Source organism: Xiphophorus hellerii, chromosome 5 (genome assembly GCF_003331165.1).
Source record: "Xiphophorus hellerii strain 12219 chromosome 5, Xiphophorus_hellerii-4.1, whole genome shotgun sequence".
NCBI lineage: Eukaryota > Metazoa > Chordata > Actinopteri > Cyprinodontiformes > Poeciliidae > Xiphophorus > Xiphophorus hellerii.
This window is the reverse complement of record NC_045676.1, coordinates 16,049,823-16,066,975: the sequence shown is the minus strand read 5'-3', so window position 1 is coordinate 16,066,975 and position 17,153 is coordinate 16,049,823. Positions and strand designations below refer to the sequence as shown.

At 36.9% G+C, this 17,153-nt stretch overlaps 3 protein-coding genes across 7 annotated transcripts in view; 1 reads left to right on the top strand and 2 right to left on the bottom strand.

The window, feature by feature from the left end:
* Nucleotides 1-200: 200 nt before the first annotated feature.
* LOC116720217 (T-cell ecto-ADP-ribosyltransferase 1-like) lies at nucleotides 201-3,895 on the bottom strand. Its single transcript, XM_032563349.1, has 3 exons — nucleotides 3,586-3,895; nucleotides 2,786-3,501; nucleotides 201-2,335 (listed from the first exon to the last, which is right to left on the bottom strand). The coding sequence occupies exons 1-3, from the start codon at nucleotides 3,643-3,645 to the stop codon at nucleotides 2,260-2,262; spliced, it is 852 nt and encodes a 283-aa protein (XP_032419240.1). The 5' UTR covers nucleotides 3,646-3,895; the 3' UTR covers nucleotides 201-2,259.
* Nucleotides 3,896-4,559: 664 nt separating this feature from the next.
* On the top strand, nucleotides 4,560-12,161 carry primpol (primase and polymerase (DNA-directed)). 3 transcript variants are annotated; one of them, XM_032562769.1, is made up of 14 exons: nucleotides 4,560-5,172; nucleotides 6,603-6,795; nucleotides 6,878-6,972; nucleotides 7,074-7,212; nucleotides 8,676-8,823; nucleotides 8,907-9,003; nucleotides 9,084-9,208; nucleotides 9,786-9,948; nucleotides 10,050-10,147; nucleotides 10,421-10,507; nucleotides 10,846-10,954; nucleotides 11,037-11,113; nucleotides 11,219-11,265; nucleotides 11,363-12,161. In XM_032562769.1, exons 2-14 carry the CDS (start codon nucleotides 6,622-6,624, stop codon nucleotides 11,576-11,578), a joined length of 1,575 nt encoding a protein of 524 aa, XP_032418660.1. In that variant the 5' UTR covers nucleotides 4,560-5,172; nucleotides 6,603-6,621; the 3' UTR covers nucleotides 11,579-12,161. The 3 variants fall into 3 exon arrangements, with proteins under 3 accessions (XP_032418660.1, XP_032418659.1, XP_032418658.1); XM_032562768.1 differs by having other exon boundaries at nucleotides 6,582-6,795; XM_032562767.1 differs by having other exon boundaries at nucleotides 4,560-6,795.
* The window catches only part of acsl1a (acyl-CoA synthetase long chain family member 1a), a 22,444-nt gene continuing 17,112 nt past the window's right edge, over nucleotides 11,822-17,153 (bottom strand). For all 3 annotated transcript variants that reach the window (XM_032562766.1, XM_032562764.1, XM_032562765.1), the window contains exons 12-21: nucleotides 16,364-16,498; nucleotides 16,105-16,239; nucleotides 15,843-15,938; nucleotides 15,289-15,361; nucleotides 15,069-15,157; nucleotides 14,272-14,388; nucleotides 14,038-14,181; nucleotides 13,834-13,935; nucleotides 13,686-13,757; nucleotides 11,822-13,538 (exon numbers count right to left, since the gene is read on the bottom strand). In XM_032562766.1, the coding sequence (XP_032418657.1) occupies nucleotides 13,398-13,538; nucleotides 13,686-13,757; nucleotides 13,834-13,935; nucleotides 14,038-14,181; nucleotides 14,272-14,388; nucleotides 15,069-15,157; nucleotides 15,289-15,361; nucleotides 15,843-15,938; nucleotides 16,105-16,239; nucleotides 16,364-16,498 (1,104 nt within the window). In that variant the 3' untranslated portion in view covers nucleotides 11,822-13,397. The remainder of the gene's footprint in view (nucleotides 13,539-13,685; nucleotides 13,758-13,833; nucleotides 13,936-14,037; nucleotides 14,182-14,271; nucleotides 14,389-15,068; nucleotides 15,158-15,288; nucleotides 15,362-15,842; nucleotides 15,939-16,104; nucleotides 16,240-16,363; nucleotides 16,499-17,153) is intronic.

Below are 17,153 nucleotides of genomic sequence, written 5' to 3'. Positions count from 1 at the left end.
TTGTAGCAATTGCTGCAATCGAAACATAAAGATGAAAAAGCACCATGATTATCCTCTCTACGACTAGCAGCAACTTCATGAGCAAAAACAAGAGCATTCAGGTAAATGGGCTGATATTCAGTGAACATTCAACACGCCTTCACAATTCATATTAGATTATGTGACATTTATATCAGAGTCTGAAGCAATAATTAAAGCAGTTTTATCTCAGTAAATCTTTTATTCATTTTTGAGCAATTTCACACATTCAACATGGTTTACTTGACAGAGGAGGAAACAGAACAAGAGTACAAGAAGATTTCCATTACATCAGCGGCTTCATGTTAGCGGTCACTGTAAACAGTGACCAAAAATACTCTTGGTTCTGATGTTTACAGCTTAATTTTCCTTCAGAACTCAAGATAACAGCCATGTGAAAAGCTTCATTTTAAACTGACACAAGAGAAAAAATACATTCCTTCAGTGAACCCAAGAAAATAGGTTCAGTGACCTTAAGTTCATGCCAGGAATGGTAAATTCCTCTTTTCTGTAACAAGTTGCTTCTTCTTTTACTTCCACATCTCATTTGCAGTCAGATTCCGCTGGAATAAGCATAGTGTGTGCTTGTAGTAACCTCAACTAAAAATAACTATTTTGTTTTGTCAGAAGAACAACCCCCTGCTGTATGAGAAAGGTCATTCATCAGTCTTTTTTTCTTTATTTTTCATCTAGGAAGCCTTGGTGAAGTTAAATATTTCCTGATTTCCCACTAAAGGCATACACAGCATAAAAAAGGCAGAGTAATATATATGTATATATCTTTTCTAAAGAAAAACATAAAGTTTCCATGTGAATGTGATTACTCATGGGGATTTGGCAACTATGAGAAATAGGGGAGAGTTGGATGATTTGCGACAGCGGAGAAGTTGTGCCATCCCTTGTTTCTAGGGAACCATGGGAGTAATTGATCATTTGACCTCTCATTTTCAAAGACTCAGCTGTTTTATTCATTCTAAAAAAAGATAACCTTCATTCAAATGATGAAGACACATTCAAGTAAAAAAAAAATATATATATTATGGGTTAGGATTAAGGTTTTTTGATTTTGTGTGTGAACCGTTGAGAACAAGTTTGAAAACATTTTTCACATGTTTCTTGCTTTTGTAGGGTATACTATGAGTTTATGTAGCTAGCATGATGTTAGCTGAAAACTGCTGGATGATGCAGTTTTGCTTTAAAGTCGCTTCGTAAAAACTGGCACGAACTCGCCTCACTCTACCCTATGTGATACATGTAAAAATACATGTTATGCTCATGACAAATGCAATTTCGGTGAATTTTGAAGGTATAATATGTAAAACATACACTGAAACATATACTGAAACATATACTGAAACTGAAGCACATGTGAAACCGCTGCAATTACATGTGAGGCTCATGTGTAATCGCACATGGCATCTAAAATCTATAGCTTTTCTTGTAAAATGTGCAATCTGAACACAGTCGCAACAGTTATGCATTCAAACAACAGTCTGCAGATTGGTATGTGTCTCGCTCAAAGATGCTTCAGCAAATTGTGAGAAAAGCTGGAGTCAAACACACAACCTATCAACATGCAAATGTTGGCACACATTTCACATGCGACAAAAAGCACAGTCGAAATAGTTTTTATCAAAATGTATAACTTGAAAAACATGCACTTCACTTGTTGGAACATTCGCAGATATTTTATATATTGAAATGATATCACATAGAAACATGCAAAGCTTGTTGACAAAAATTCCACATGTGACAGTAAAAATGTGTTAAAAATGAATAAAGCCATATGTGCAGCATTCGCATATGGGAACATTTTCATATGTGAAACAGGTGGGGAACATTCCACATATGCAACATTTTCCTACAGGCATTTCCCACGTGGAATTTTTTTTTACCATATTTGAAATATATTGTGATCACATTTCCCATTTTGCATCAATTATTTTCTCCAATGTTTTCAGCTGTCATCAAATGTGAACCATGCTACGACATGGTTTTGATTTATGATCACAAGAAGGGAGGGATAGTGACATTCCTCCATCCATTATCAAATGATGAAAACACAACTTCAGATGTTTTTATTCTGTAATGAACATTTTTTTGTCTACTATTATAATCATGTCCGAGAATTATTGTTGTGCTAGATGACAAATTTCTACTAAACGACTATGGTTACTAAACAGACCTTCTTTAATTAGCAGAACTTTATTTTACTCTTCCAGAGATGTCTGGGTTGCTTTCTTAAAGACACGTGTAATATAAAGAAAATGCCACAAGCAGAGGAAGGAACAAATGGGTGGAGATGTCAGCTGCTGACCTGTAGAGATAAAAAAAGATGGAGTTAGAGACAAGTCACAAGTCATTTTTTTTATTCACAAAAATCCTTGTTTTCTATTAAGCTTAAAGAAGTTAGGTTTTACAATGCAGCACTTTCTGTTGTCTCACTTGTTTTGTAGCCAGGGCAATAGAGATTTTTGAAGAATAAGCAACATTTGAGTCTATACCACAAGCTACATTAGACGTGATTGAACTGGTCGACCAATGCACTTAAAATAATATATTGCTTTCAATATTCATTATATGCATATGACTGAAAAACACGGGTGCCTGAAATAAATATTCTTCTATAAAACACATTTACAACTCTTTTCTGATGAAAAAAGTTCATCGAGGAATCTGAGGTTTTCCTATAGTTCTAACGTGAATATTTGCGAAAAATGGACTTCAGTTAAATGTTGGACTTTGATGAAAACTCAATGTGTCTTACCTTGAAAACATGACACAGTTGTGGTTGCTTTGCAGATCAGAATGGCTCAAAACAACTTCTGTGTAATCATCCTCGTTTGCAGTCTTTTTGTCTATTCTCTCCACAGTGAAGACTTCAGCTGGAGATAGGAGTATTTCACCAAGCTTTCTCAGACAAAGTTGGTCCCCCAGGTTGACATAGAAGCAAGTTTTTATTTTAAGAATGGTTACGTCGTCCAAATCTGTAGAACCTAAATCTGAGTCGACAACTGTGAAACTTGCTAACCTCACTTTGGAGTTTATTTCTGGTGCTTTTCCTTTAAATCCATTGGTGAAATATACCTCTCTGCACTCCTTTGGCTTCAGCAACATCATGGAATCCATCAGCAGGAAATGAAGAGCCTTGAAATGGAAGTCCTTTTCATACGTGGTCACATTCACCATCATTGTCTCCACTGCGTTGTTCAGCTCATTTAAAAACTCTGTATCTCCATAGTGATAGATGGAGAGGGCAGAAGTGTGGTCTTCAGTACCACCAGGAATCTGTGAGGTACACTTAGTACTTGTTCTCAGAGCTTCCCATTTTTTCCAGGCTTTCTGCAGTTTCTCACTTTTGCCAAGCTCTTCTTTTAATAGATCAGGAGTAAACTTCTCCATGGCTTCTTTACGACATCCATCATACCGGTCGTCAATAACAGGTGAGGTAGGATCCAACAGTTTGACATCACTCAAGGAAACCTTTTAAATCAATGATAACAGGATGAAAGACTTTTACTGATATGACTGCTTTTAATGTTTCCTGAAAGAGACAAAAATACTTACTTGGCTGAAGAAAAATGAGAATATGAATGTGTCCAAAAGCAATTTTCCCCTGCCAAACATGTTAGAGTCCTATTCTTCAAACTGCTGTAAGAGTAGGAAAAGTCTCTTTACTCAGTCCAGACTATACACACGATCAGGATTATTGCTCAACTACTATAGTCTGATGAGCTACAAATCCTCCTAAATCTGATCTTCGGCTTGCAGGCTGCAGATAACTGTACAAAGAGACAAACCCAAAGAAAGTACAAGAAAGATTCAAGGCTATCTCATAAGGATCTGCCCATGAACATTACACTGCAGTGGAGGGATTGATTTCTGCAGAGCTGTGAGAATACTTATCTACTGATGCAACTCCCCACTCTTTCCTGTGCAAGGAAACCCGACTACCAAGGGGAAAACTTCTGTGTAGTTATTGGTCAACTCTCAGGAAAGAATTTAAGCGCTCTCATGAACTTTCCTTTCTTTCTTTTTTTCCTTTTAGGGCACAAAGTTGTAACAACATGTTCAACTACAGCACTGTACAGCAGTCTAACGCAAACAGAAGGGAACTACAGAGCTGGCAACACCCTGCTATGAGATCTATGCCAAGTTTATTGGAACAAAATGACCTTAAACATGTCCAGATGTTTTGACAGCAAGAACAGCCATCCCACTTTTTGTCTCTACTCTCAGTGAACTTTGAAGCATAAGTTATTCTTCTTTATCATGTTGTGCAATTGTTTTTATAATTTTTCTGGATATATATATATATATATACACACACATACATATATATATATATATATATATATATATATATATATATATATATATATATATATATATATATATATATATATATATATATATATATATATATATATATATAGAGAGAGAGAGAGAGAGAGAGAGAGAGAAATCTAAGTACTTTTGTTGCCAGGATTTCCTTATGATGAAAATCAACACACATTATTTGGGCTCACAGAGGATAAATGTCATGACCAAAATTTAAACTTAGTTCTTTGCTTTTCAATTCTTCAGTATGAGACTACATCTCTGCAGTACAAGATTAATTTAATTTAATGCTTTTTACATATAATTTTCAGAGGTGTCAGGACTAATGCTGAAAACCTCAATTTGGAGTTGTTTTTCGTCTTCCCAGAAATATAGTTTTATCACACAATGTTGGACAACAATGTCCAGGAAATGCAACAAAAACTTTTTAAACTAACATTTTCGAAATTGCTGTTATCAAGATCAACGTTAAAAATCAATTTTAGAAGAGTTGCTTTTACTTTGAAAAGCTCCACCGGAAACGTATTAGTGAACGAACCCATAAGTTGTATGTGAGAGGGGGGGTGTACACAGTTATGGTTACGTTGGACTAACGAATAACATACAACTTTATACAATTTGTTAATTTTAAGACTGTTAGTGGAATTATAAGAGATGATAATGTTGAGCTTACGATTGAAACTTGAGTTGTATATTTGCAGCTAAATCATGCGACTAGAGAAAGCCCATTTCCGGTTTGTGAAGCGCCAAAACAGAAACATCTGTTTACGCCGAGTTATACACAGAAGCTGGAAAGAGGCTCGGAGAAAACAGGTGGACATTTTTTCGTAAATATAGCGTTAATGTAAGAAACCGAGCTACTAGGAGCGGAGTCTGTAAACTGTAAACTATTGAAGCTAACAAGTTGATTTATTACTAGTTCCCGAGAGGAAAGTTTTTCTTCTTGAGGCTTCAGTTTTATTTATTTTTACTTTTCCAACCGCAAATCTAATTCAACCAAAATGTAGGTTTAGTTCTGCTTGAAATTTACCTTAAATAGGGGGGAAAAAAACGTGTCTGAACCATTTTTTGTTTATGCTACATACTTCTCTGTTGCCTTATTCAATATTACGTCATATTTGATATATATTTTATTACAAGGGAATGTTTCTCAGTGAAGTAGAAGGAAACAGTTACATGTTGATCCAATGTTTATTATAAAACCTTCACTTTGCTGCAATCACAGCTGCAAGTGTTTTGGTGAGTTTCCCATCATTATTGCACATAAAGACTGATATCTTTGCTCATTCTTCTTGGCAAAACGTTAAAGCTCAGTGAGATTGGATGGAACTTCAGTCTTTGATTCTCAAATAGATGTAGGTTTTAACGTTAACTGGGCTTTTCTAACACATGAATACGCGTTGACATCATAATTGTTGCTCTGTCTGTATGTTTATGGTTATTGTCCTCCTGGAAGGTGAGCAGGAAGAGATCTGCAACCTTTACAATCCTAAAAGCCAATTTTTGCTTTTTTTTGTTGCCATTTCTAATAGAATTCATTTTCACGAAAAATGTTTTATGGCCAGAATGTACTTTATTGTAATGAATGAATGAATGCTTAATTTACAAGTCATTTAATATAGTGCACCATGATGCTTCAATATGAGTTCCTTTTGAGACCTTCACTGATCAACTGGGTGTATGAAATTACTCACAGATGGTCTATACTAATTGAGTCCCTTTGAATGTAAAAGGTTGCACTGGGTTTTATTGTAGGGAGTGAAAGTAAAAGGGTGTGAATATAAATGAATGCAGCACTCTGTAGATTTTTATTTGTAAAAGAAAAAAAAACATTTACCATTTACTTCTTCACAAATATGCACTCTGTAGTGTTGGTCTATATGAATACTTTTCTTGGTAAATCCTGCAAAAGCTAAATGATTAAAAAAAAATCTAATCTGAGAAACTTCTTTTAGTCTTGCTTCTGTCTTATCATTAGCTATTAAAGTAGAGGATAGGATCAAAGCTTTTAAAAGTCTCATTTTAAAAAGTAAAAACTGAATTTTCTCACTGAAGTTTTACACATTTAAAATGTTACATGTTAACTCACCAAAGCCATACATTGTCATTGTTTACCAACACTTAGCATTTCCGTCCAAGGCCATTTGAACTCTGTTTTCTTCTTATTTTGGGATTATCCTGTTAAAACAGAAAATTGTGCAACATCTCCTTTTTCTTTGCAGACTCATTGAATTGCATATAAGTGGTTACCAGGACCTAAGGATGAGCAGGTGGGGTGAGAGGCTGAAGAAGGTGGAGCGGCTGGCTCAGTCGTTTCAGCAGAACCCCTTGACGACGCCGTACAAACCTCGGCTGTGGCCGTACCAGCCCTCCTCTGTCTGGAAACTCTTCCCTCGACAAACCCTGGCCATCAGCTTCGCTCACAGCTGCAAAGAGGTACCTCTTTAACGAGCAACATGTAGTTTACTCTGTGTGTGGAGCGGAAGCAGCTAACGCGTGTCATTTGTTTGATTTACAGGCTGTTCATGTCTTTGCACTTGAAAAAGAAAAAGCCTCGTTGGGTCAAAGGATTTACCTGGTCACAAGTTACAGCGAACTGTGGCATTATTACAGGTAATATACATAAATGTTTTTGCTACTGACTTTCTGTTGTTTTTGACTTTTTTTACCTAACTAAAATCTTAAATGACCGTTTATACCTCTACATTTTCTAGGGTGTACCCGCAGTCCTTGATGCATTGTTATGAGGTGATACCAGAGGGGGCGGTGTGTAAGCTGTACTTTGACTTGGAGTTTCACAAACCCTCAAACAAAGGGTCTGATGGAAACTCTATGGTTTCCCTGTTCATCAAGGTTGGCAACATTTGAATGCTTATGATAATAATCAGACATCTCAGACTTGTTAACATTCATATCATGCAGTTTGCTTAAGGTCCTACTTTCAATTGTGTTTTGTCTATATTGAAAATTTTCCTTTAATAAAAGTTAATTGTTGAGTTATTTTATTCAGTTGCTGATAAGAGAATAAGCATCATAAATCAACAATAAATGAAGTGAGAATTTTTTATAAAGAAGCTTAATGTGAAGCTTAATAATAGTGCCATGCTGTTTTATTCCTAACCCACTGGCCACATTATTAGGATTGCGTTACTAGTACTGGGTTAGATCCTCTCTTTCCTTCAGCTCTGCTTTAATTCTTCATGGCATTGCCTCAATATGGTGTCATTAACATTCCTCAGGAATTTTAGTCCATTTTGACATATGGACATAGTGGCATCACTAAAATCCATGCTACAATCTTCTCATCTCTCCACATCTCAAAGGATCAGATTTGTGAAACTGGTGATTGTGGAGGCATTTTGGAGTACAGAGAACTCATTATTTTCAAGAAACTAGTTTAGTTTGATTTTAGCTTTGAAAGACATAACACTGCTGAAAGTAGGCTTCAAAAGTTGGAGACTTTGTGTTCGTAAAGGGACCGCAACAAGTTTGTGGCAGGCACTTGAACTGGGCTCAACTGGTACTAAAAAGCTAAAGTGTGCCAAGAAACCAACCACACCATTACATCACCACCAGCAGCTCGAAGCATTGATATATGGCAGAATGGATCCATTACTTCATTTTTTTTATGCCACAAGAGGACTCCGCCATCTAAATGTTGCAGCTGGAATCAAATTTCTTTGGACCAAGCAATGTTTTTCAGTTCAATTATGATGAACAATTGTGGAATCTACCCTCAGTTTCCTGCAGATACAGAAAACTGTAGTTTTGGGGAAAAAAATAGGGTTTTCCTGTAATTACAGAAAACTGTAATTACAGTTTTCTGTAAATACAAGAGTCTGACAGGTGTTGCTTTCAGTATGATATTTTGCTTCAGCCCATCTGGTTGAAAGTTTGACCTCAGGTATGTTCAGAGCAACTATTCCTTATATTGTTATTTGTAACGAGTGGCGCTACACTTGCCTTTCTGTCATGTGGAACCAGTCTCCCTGCTCTCCTCTGACATCAGCATGGCATTCTTGTACATGCAACTGAAGATTTCTGAATATTTTTATAAAATCCTACCAATAATTGAGTGTAATGGTCATGTGTTATCAAACGTTTCAGAAATATTCACACCAAGAAAACGCACTAAAATCCAATGTTTTGCTCATCAATTTGAACTTCAGGAAGTAGTCTTCCCCCGCATTCACTTGCTGCCTCTTGATTGGTTGTTTGTGGGAACAGCCAATCAACAGGTGATGAACAGGTGTATCTAATAAAGTGGCCCCTGAGTATGTTGCCTTAACACTGCCTTTGTTGGTGTGTGTTGGCAGTATGTCTGCAACAAGTTGGTGGAAGTTTATGGGATTGAATGCTCTGTGAAAAATGTGCTGAACCTGGATTCCAGCACGGAGGAAAAGTTCAGTCGACATCTTATCTTCATGCTACAAAACGCAGCTTTTAAAGACAACATCCATGTTGGTATGTCGTACCTCAGATGGAGACCATAAAATGGGGGGTTTCCTTTGATTATTGATCTGATATTTGTTATTATTATCTTTTAGGTAGATTCATCCATGCTATTCTTCAACCCGTGATAAGCAAGCTCAAAAGCGACAGCCGTCTTCATAAAGAGGACATTTCACTGACAGACAACAGACAGTCCGTTTTCTTTTTAAGACTTGTCAAAATAAATGTCCACTTGTCATAACCTTGCATAATTCTTCTTCTTCTCATTGCAGCACAAATATTGATTCTGAACTAGCTCAGAGTCCAGATGTGAAAAGGCAGAAACAGGAAGTGATAGATCTCAGCTTCCTGCTGGTGAAAAACAAGGACGGTCGTAACGGTCTTTTTGTTGATCTGGGTGAGACGAGACAGTGTTTTATTTAACAAAACAAAATTAAATAAACAAATTACTCAATATTAAATGTATTTAAATTTATTTATTTTTTTAGTTAAAAAAAACAGGTTTTAGGATTAAGTTGATAAAAATATACCTAAAGTTTTCCAAGAAACAGCAAAAATAAATATTGATTAGAACTTATTTTTTGTTTGTTTGTTTTAATAACATCAAAGCTTTTTGTGGCCCTCAGATCTTTGTGAATTCTCCTGTGGGTGGGAATAGGGCCAAAATAAAAAAAATAAATCATCACCTCAAATTTTAGTTTTTAAATTAGATTATGATAAGAAACCTTTCCCAGAAGACCAAAGAGCTCTGGAGGGTTTGGAAGGTGAAAACAGATGATGATCATTAAAAGCTTTAAAGTCAATCAAATTAACTTTAAAAGAATCTCATTAGCATCGTTACATTTTTTGCATTTCTTCTCATGAATAAACATTAGAGTGATAAGTCTAAGGAAAATTTATGTCAGTGGACTCTTTGTAAATAATTTTTATGTCTTAAATGTCTGGATTTTACTAGCATGAATTTACACAAACAGGTGTGTACACCAAGAACAGGAACTTTCGGCTGTACAAGTCCTCAAAGGTGGGGAGGAACGCAGCATTCACCGTGGCTGAAGACAACCAGTTCACTGCCAAACCTGATAAAGAAAAGTCTGCTGAGGAAAATGTCTTCCTGGCATCTTTAGTGTGTAATGTCAGGTACATTTGAGCTTTTGAAATGTTTTAAACGTAAAAATTTCAGTTTCTAAGTGGTTGGCGTTTGGACCGACACTTGTTGGTTTTTTTTTTGTTTTTATTAGTTTCACGGGCCAGAGGATTCTTACATGGGAGGCCCCAGAAACAAAAGATGTTAAAAGTCCAACAGCACAAAGTCAGCAGGAACTCGATTCAAATCAAGGTAATGCCAAACTTAATTTAACAATATTTCTATTCTCCATATCACACAAATCATTATACACTGCTGCGTGTTGAACGTCTGCTAAACAGTGAAGTTGAAAAGTCTTCGATAGTTTCTTTCCCCTTCAAAATGGTAAATATTCCTTGTTTTATATGTCATCGAAGTTTTCTAGCTTGCATGAATGCATTGAGCAAACGGTGCAAAGTGTTATGTTGTTTTTTTTATCATTACTTTGAATACTTTCGCTCAAAACTGCTTTTTTATTTCTGACAGGCACATTTTCTGGCTGCCTGTCTTCTCCTTACAAAGAAGTGGACAACTTTGTGTTTGCCTTGGTCAGAAAGGATGGGGTTCAGGGAAGTAAGTCTGATCACAAGAGGCACTTCTGAAAAACCTGTTTACTTTTCCAATAATAACAAACAAAAAAACAACAGAAAAAAATCTTTCTACACATCTTTTGAAAATTGAATTTCTGCTAATTCAATTTTAGCCGAAATTCAATTGAATTTCTTAAACTAGTGTTTTATTATAGAAGGGAAATGTCTTTTACCATTGATTTATCATTTCTGGAATAATATCTTGCACCACTATGTTATAATTCAAGGATTTTGTAGGTTTTTCAACATTAAGTTGTTACCGTGTTGTCAGGGACGTACTTGGGGCCCAGATTTCTGAATCTGTCTTCCTGAACTCACCAGGCATTCGACGATGGAATTTCTTTGCTGCAGACCAACTTCTTGTCTATGACATTGCCAAATACCGCTGGTGTGAAAATGTGAGCAGGTTCCATAAGAGCAACAACATCATGTAAGTATGACACCTTGCTTCCAGCTCTGAGTGCTGTCTGTGGGCTGCTGTTGTTCTCATTTGGCCGCCTCCTCCTCTGCAGGATCATTGTGGACCTTAAAGAGGAAGTCTGGTACCAGAAGTGTCATGATCCAGACTGCAGGAACTTCAGGTCCTCAAGTATGCTGTGACCTCTTTTTTTTTATTTGGATGAAAAATTTCAAAATAAAAGTATCTATGGAGGAAGAAGTTGTAAAGTGGTGATGGAAACATTTTCTGTTGCAGGTTTCCCACTTCCACAAGAGATCTGTGTCAGCTACATCCTGACTCTGGTGAGTTCATATCAATCTGTGTTACAGCAAATGAATAAAAAATGAAAGACCTTTTGTATTTGTATCAGAGTTAGCATGTCTTCTTTCTCCCTGACAGGATGAAGAGGATCAGGCGTACCTAATGGACGACTCTGGCAACATTGAACCCACCCAGGCCCCAAACAGCTCCATGCATCCGACAGACACTCCTGAAGTGTGGGGAGATGAGCAGGATGAGCGTGAATTTTTAAAGAGCCTGAATGATTTTGAACAAAGAAGTACTGAGATCCCAGATGAACTTCTACTCACATGTGTGGCAGACTTTGACTCCTAGCGGGCGACTAAGATCGGTGTTTCCAGTCGCCACAGCAGAACATACTCCGAAACAAATCATACACATTTTTGTAAAAAAATAATAATACTGCAGTCACTTTAATGTTCTTATAACTTTATTAATGTGCAATAATCTGTTTATTAAATGTTTCTGAAGTCCAAACAGAATTGCATATTTTATAGATTTATAAACAAAAAGTTGTCCTATAAAATGATAAACACAACAGAGAACTTCGCAAAAATGTTGAAAGAAGATATTTTATTTGACAATGCTTTCAAAGAAAATTTCATTCCCCTCCCCCATTTTTTATACAAGAGACATAAAAATGCAACAGAGCTTATAATGTCAACGAGATATGATATATTGAGCTGTGCAGAGAATGGCTCTAAATTGAAATGAGACACTTTGTTTTTAGGCAACTTGAAGATTTCAGACCATCACACAAAGACTTTTGAGTTAACTTGCCGTCTTCCAGAAAATTATCACAAGAAAACATCCTCCTTCTAAACGTGTAATATATATATATGTATAAATACAAGCTTAAAAAACTTTTATCTTGAATCCTGTGGCATCCTTTTTTTTTTTTTTATAAAACTTTAAAATTGATACAGGAAAGTACCATTTTAGTAAATATTAGCAGCACATCTTTAAAATTTACCACAATTTCAAGTTTTCACCAATTTCACCAACTCAAAATAAACAATGAAAAGAAATGCCATAAATCCCTTTACAGATATTTCAGTTTATAATTTCTATGTTCTAAACTGCTCCTTATTAAAAACATTTCACCAGTAAAGCTGTTGAGGTGAACTGTGTTGTCTTGAGTTAATTGGTTTAATGCTACTATCCTGCATTTTCGGATTTACTTTTGTATGTGAATGAGAGGAGCTGAACATTTACAAAGACGCCAAATTTGATCCACTGCCTTTTATTATCCGTCCTCAAAAAAGTAGTTACTGTCGTTTCATGCTTCAAGTTACGTGGTTTGTTTTTTCTGTCAGAATAGTTGACAGAAAAAAGCAGAGGAAGGTCAGAAGCAGCACAAGGTCTTTAAGTGACATGTTGAAAAATGTTTGACACACAACGAGACAACAGTTTTGCTGATCATATTACAGCAAAGATGTTCTATTTTATCCTTTTGTATTTTCAAACCTGATCTTTGGAAACCTCTGTGCTAATCATGACTAACATCTTAAGTCAGTCATGTGTTGTTTTTTTTAAGAGACGTCTCTGCTTGTACAATACAGCTACATTAACTATTTTACATGCACTATACAAAAACAAAGGCACATGAACCCTAACAGGCTCTTAACTAAACTTCTCTTTATACATCCTAACCAACTCCACCCTTCAGCCTTCAATGCTGAGACATAGAGGAATGCAGGAGATAACTACAGAGTCTCAGACATGCTAATCTTCATACAAATATAGTTTTCCAGCACAAAAACACTATTTACAGGCATGGTGATCACATTAAATACCAACTTAAATAGCTCACCAAATCATTAAATAGCTTGGCATATAAATAGTTGTGGTTGAGTCAACGTAAAAGCACTTCAGAATATTTTCTCCTAGAATAAAAAAGTCAGAACTTTTTTTAGGTGCTGAAATTTTCTGGCAGTGAAGACATGAGGAGTTCAGGTATCTATTTTCAAGAGTACTGTGCAATTTTTCAGGTATTAAGTTGACATTCATTGCCCTATTTGTTTGACACAACTACAAAATCACTTGAATTATCACCAGGTAGACAAAATACACAGAATCTTCTCAAGAAGCGGTTGTTTACATGGACATGCTGTGGTAGTTACTTGGTTCCAATTCACATTTTGATTTTGGCATAAAGTTCATCAATCTGCTCTCTGAAGTGACTCCGGAGCTCGTTCCTCTTGGCCTTCAGGGTGGGGGTCAGCAGACCGTTTTGAACAGAAAACATCTCTGGATGTAATGCAATGTCTCTCACCTGCAGAGGAACAGAGGGATCAGAATAAATGAGCAGATGGTTTACCTTTTGTTGCTGCTTTCATGTCTATTCAAACTGGTGAAATATGTTGCTGCATCACTTCTACAAAGTGTTTTGACATTTGACGAAATATTTTACATTAGATACCTGTTCAAAAGACTTTAGTCCACCGTCTTTGCCCAAAATCAAAATGTCCTCCAGAATGGCCGCCTTTACATCCTTAAATGGAAAAAAAACATGTCAGACCTGAAATCTAGAGTTGTGCAATTAGACAGCAGCGTTTATTAAATCAAACCTTGTTCTTGCACAGCTCAAGGTAGGATCCTTCAAATCCTTTTTTCTTGGCCCAAATAGGTAAAAAGTCTGGATCTGGTACCACTATCCCCACCAGACATGCCTAAAATACAAGAAAGACAAAAGTTAAATGGAGCAAAATAGTTGTAGCACTACAAAAAGGTCAATTTCTTTAAAATGTAATGCATCTGGATGAATAATTAACCTTTAAGCTATCCCCATGAACAAATATCTGAGCCACTGGATCGCTGCGGTTATAGATGGTCTCTATTTTCTCCGGGGCGATGTACTCTCCTTGTGCCAGCTTGAAAATGTGTTTCTTTCTGTCAATGATCTTCAGAATGCCATTCTGCAGCAAATCCAAAACACATTTTTTTATAGCTTAAAACTTCCACATTTTCTGAATCATAATTTTATGTTGCAGCTGCATTTTGCTCACTGGAAGCCATTTCCCAATGTCGCCTGTGTGCAGCCATCCATCCTTGTCGATTGCCTCTTCTGTTCTCTCAGGGTCTTTCAAGTATCCCTTGAATACGTTTGGTCCTTTGACACACACCTGCAATGAAGCACAGGTTACAGATCGAAATATCACACCAAAAGGCAAAAAGTCACCTCCTCAACACTTAGTTTAAGACAATTGTGTCTAAATATACAAAGAATCAGGGCTTTTGACTCAGAAACTAACCACTACTTCTTTACCTTCTTTAATCTATTCATCAAATCTAACTGCACCTACTTGATGGTATCTTCTGTCTTCACAGATTATGTTGATTTCTTTCTATAAGAGTATGGTAAAAATGCTTTAATGAACCTATCATAATTTGTTTTTTCAGGCCTAAGATTTTTTCTATTTATGAAATCCATCAAAACTGAGAACTGCCACCATTTTGGTCTATAAATACCTCAACTAACAGTGTGCCCCTTAATGCACTTTGGTTTTGGACTTAATGAAAACTGGGTAAAGTTTAGGGACACGTGCTTTGATGTGTAAATGGAAATAATCTTGCAATTTGTTCATAATCTGTTGAATTCAGAACTTTTATCTCCATCATTGAGATTTAATGGTCAATAGTTGCTAAACTCAACAGCTGAATTAAAGCAAAGCTTACACAAATGAGTTTGTATGTTTTACAGTCTTCAAGGAAAAAAAAAAACTGTAATCAGTAGATCACACTTTAGAGAATCCTGGAAATTGGTATCAGCCAGTAAAACACCTGGTTAAAGGTTGATCCTCACCTCTCCTTCTCCGTTTGCTGCTAGGTAATTCATTTCTGCCACATCCACTAGTTTTACCGCATTGCATGGCAGAGGAGGCCCAACGTGACCTGAGGACGCGACATTTATGTTTAGTTTCATTTTTGTTTGCACATTCTTGTCCTCCGATGCTACATTTATTCATAACAGGGCCTTCTTATTTAAAGTTTAAGAAACACTTTCTGAAAACCAAAACTTTTACCTGCTGACCAGTCTCCAGGCATGGACATGGTGCACCCCGCCGTGCATTCGGTTTGGCCGTAGCCTTCGTAAAACTGTAAGAAAAGATGCTAGTGGTGACGTGAAGTCAAGTGAACTTCAGTAGTTCAGTAAATAGTGATATCAGTTAATAGTAATATTTATATGGCCCACTTATCATATTTGGGGACCGGTGTCTTTCTCCATAAATAAATTAAATTAATAATTAAAAGTCAAATAATTTCTGTGAACCTCCAGCCTCTAGGCTTTTCCAGGATCTGTCATGTTTTCTTCCAGCATTGGCTCAAATTTAGCTTCATTTGCCTTCCCGTTAACTCCAGCTTAACTGCTCCTGCTAACAAAAATACTTCCCACAGCATGATGCTGCCGACCCCATGCTTTTCTTTGAGGTGTGTGTTCAGAGTGTACAATATTGCTTATAACCAGTCAAGTCACTCTGCCTTGAGTTCATGAAAACACTTTGACTCTAATCAGAATGATAAATATATTTCTATCCAGGTAAAGACAGAAGTTGTGATCCAGATGAGTTTGACTGACCTGGCAGCCGAGAGCGGCTCGAAGGAAAGTCAGGATGGTTGGAGAGACGGGGGCTGCTCCGGTGATCATGAGTCTGACTCGGCCGCCCAGGCTCATCTGTGGAGATTAAATTCACGCTGAAGTGTAAATGTTTCAAAGAACGTGACTTTAATTTGTTGATCAAGAAGGTTACATTAAGCTGTGCTGACACTCTACTGCTGTGCATGCTGTGACCTTGGACCTGGTGAAATGTTTTTAAAGTATACGGTTTCTATTTTCTAACCTGTACTTTTTTGAAGATGAGTTTATCCCACATGCTGTCCTTTCTCATCACCCCATTTTTCAGCTCAGATTCCTTCCTTCTGAAGGCGAAATCCAGCAGCCATCTTTTCAGAGGCGTGTTGGCCTGGCTGAACACCTGTCGGGAAATGAGAATATCTCAAGTTCTCCACATCATTGAGGTAAATGAACTACATAAAGCAACACAATAGATACATCAAGGCGAGGCAGAGTAGTAGAAGAAACATCAAGCGTAGTCTGACCTTGTCAAACATGCGGTTGAGGAGACGCGGGACGACGGGGAAAACCGTTGGCTGCAGAGTTTTCAGATCATCCATTAGGAGTCGAATGTCGCCTTGGAAGTAGCCGATCCGTGCCCCGTGGATGAGGATGACACACTGACGAAGAAAACATGCTACTTATTCCTATGGTGAATCAAAACTGCAATTTTTTTGGCCACTAGAAGGCAGCATTCTACAAATTAATTTTGATCTTATCACTTGATGTTTGCGGACTAACACTTAATGGCATTATTCCATCATACCCAACTTCTAACTTTTAGTAAACACTAGTGCTGCCACATGTTTTAGAGCACCCACTTGAGAACTTGTGAAGAATACAGATTGCTTGACTTTTGTTCAGGTGGTCTTATCTTAAATTAAAACCTCATTTAACACAGAGATGCTATTAACGGTTCAAGAAAGGCAGCACAATGGGGGAACCTCATTGCTTGGCAGAGGAGCCATGGCTGTGCAGACACATACATGTATGCACTGTTCCTTTTAACCTTTATTTTACTTCCTGTAAAGTTTATGTATCTCGCCTTAATATCTACACGCTGTGAGTGCTTGAAACAGAAGTCAAATTCCTTATTTGCACACACAACTTTGTCCAATAAATCGGATGATTGGACAAAATTGTCCAAATTAGCTTAGGGAAGAAAAGCTGCACATGAAGCTCCGGAGAAGGCAGCCAGCTTAGCGAGTGAAGATGCACCGAATGCGGTGTGCTTGGGAAGGAACCCAGCATGGCTTAGAGCTGAGAGGCAGTTGC

Coding starts and splice junctions, on each gene's coding strand:
- LOC116720217 (XM_032563349.1), bottom strand. CDS start 3,645: ATGTTTGGCAGGGGAAAATTGCTTTTGGACACATTCATATTCTCATTT. Junction 3,502..3,585: donor TCTCATTTTTCTTCAGCCAA/GTAAGTATTTTT, acceptor TTGATTTAAAAG/GTTTCCTTGAGTGATGTCAA. Junction 2,336..2,785: donor AACTGTGTCATGTTTTCAAG/GTAAGACACATT, acceptor TTATCTCTACAG/GTCAGCAGCTGACATCTCCA.
- primpol (XM_032562769.1), top strand. CDS start 6,622: ATGAGCAGGTGGGGTGAGAGGCTGAAGAAGGTGGAGCGGCTGGCTCAG. Junction 6,796..6,877: donor TCGCTCACAGCTGCAAAGAG/GTACCTCTTTAA, acceptor TTTGATTTACAG/GCTGTTCATGTCTTTGCACT. Junction 9,004..9,083: donor TCACTGACAGACAACAGACA/GTCCGTTTTCTT, acceptor TTCTCATTGCAG/CACAAATATTGATTCTGAAC.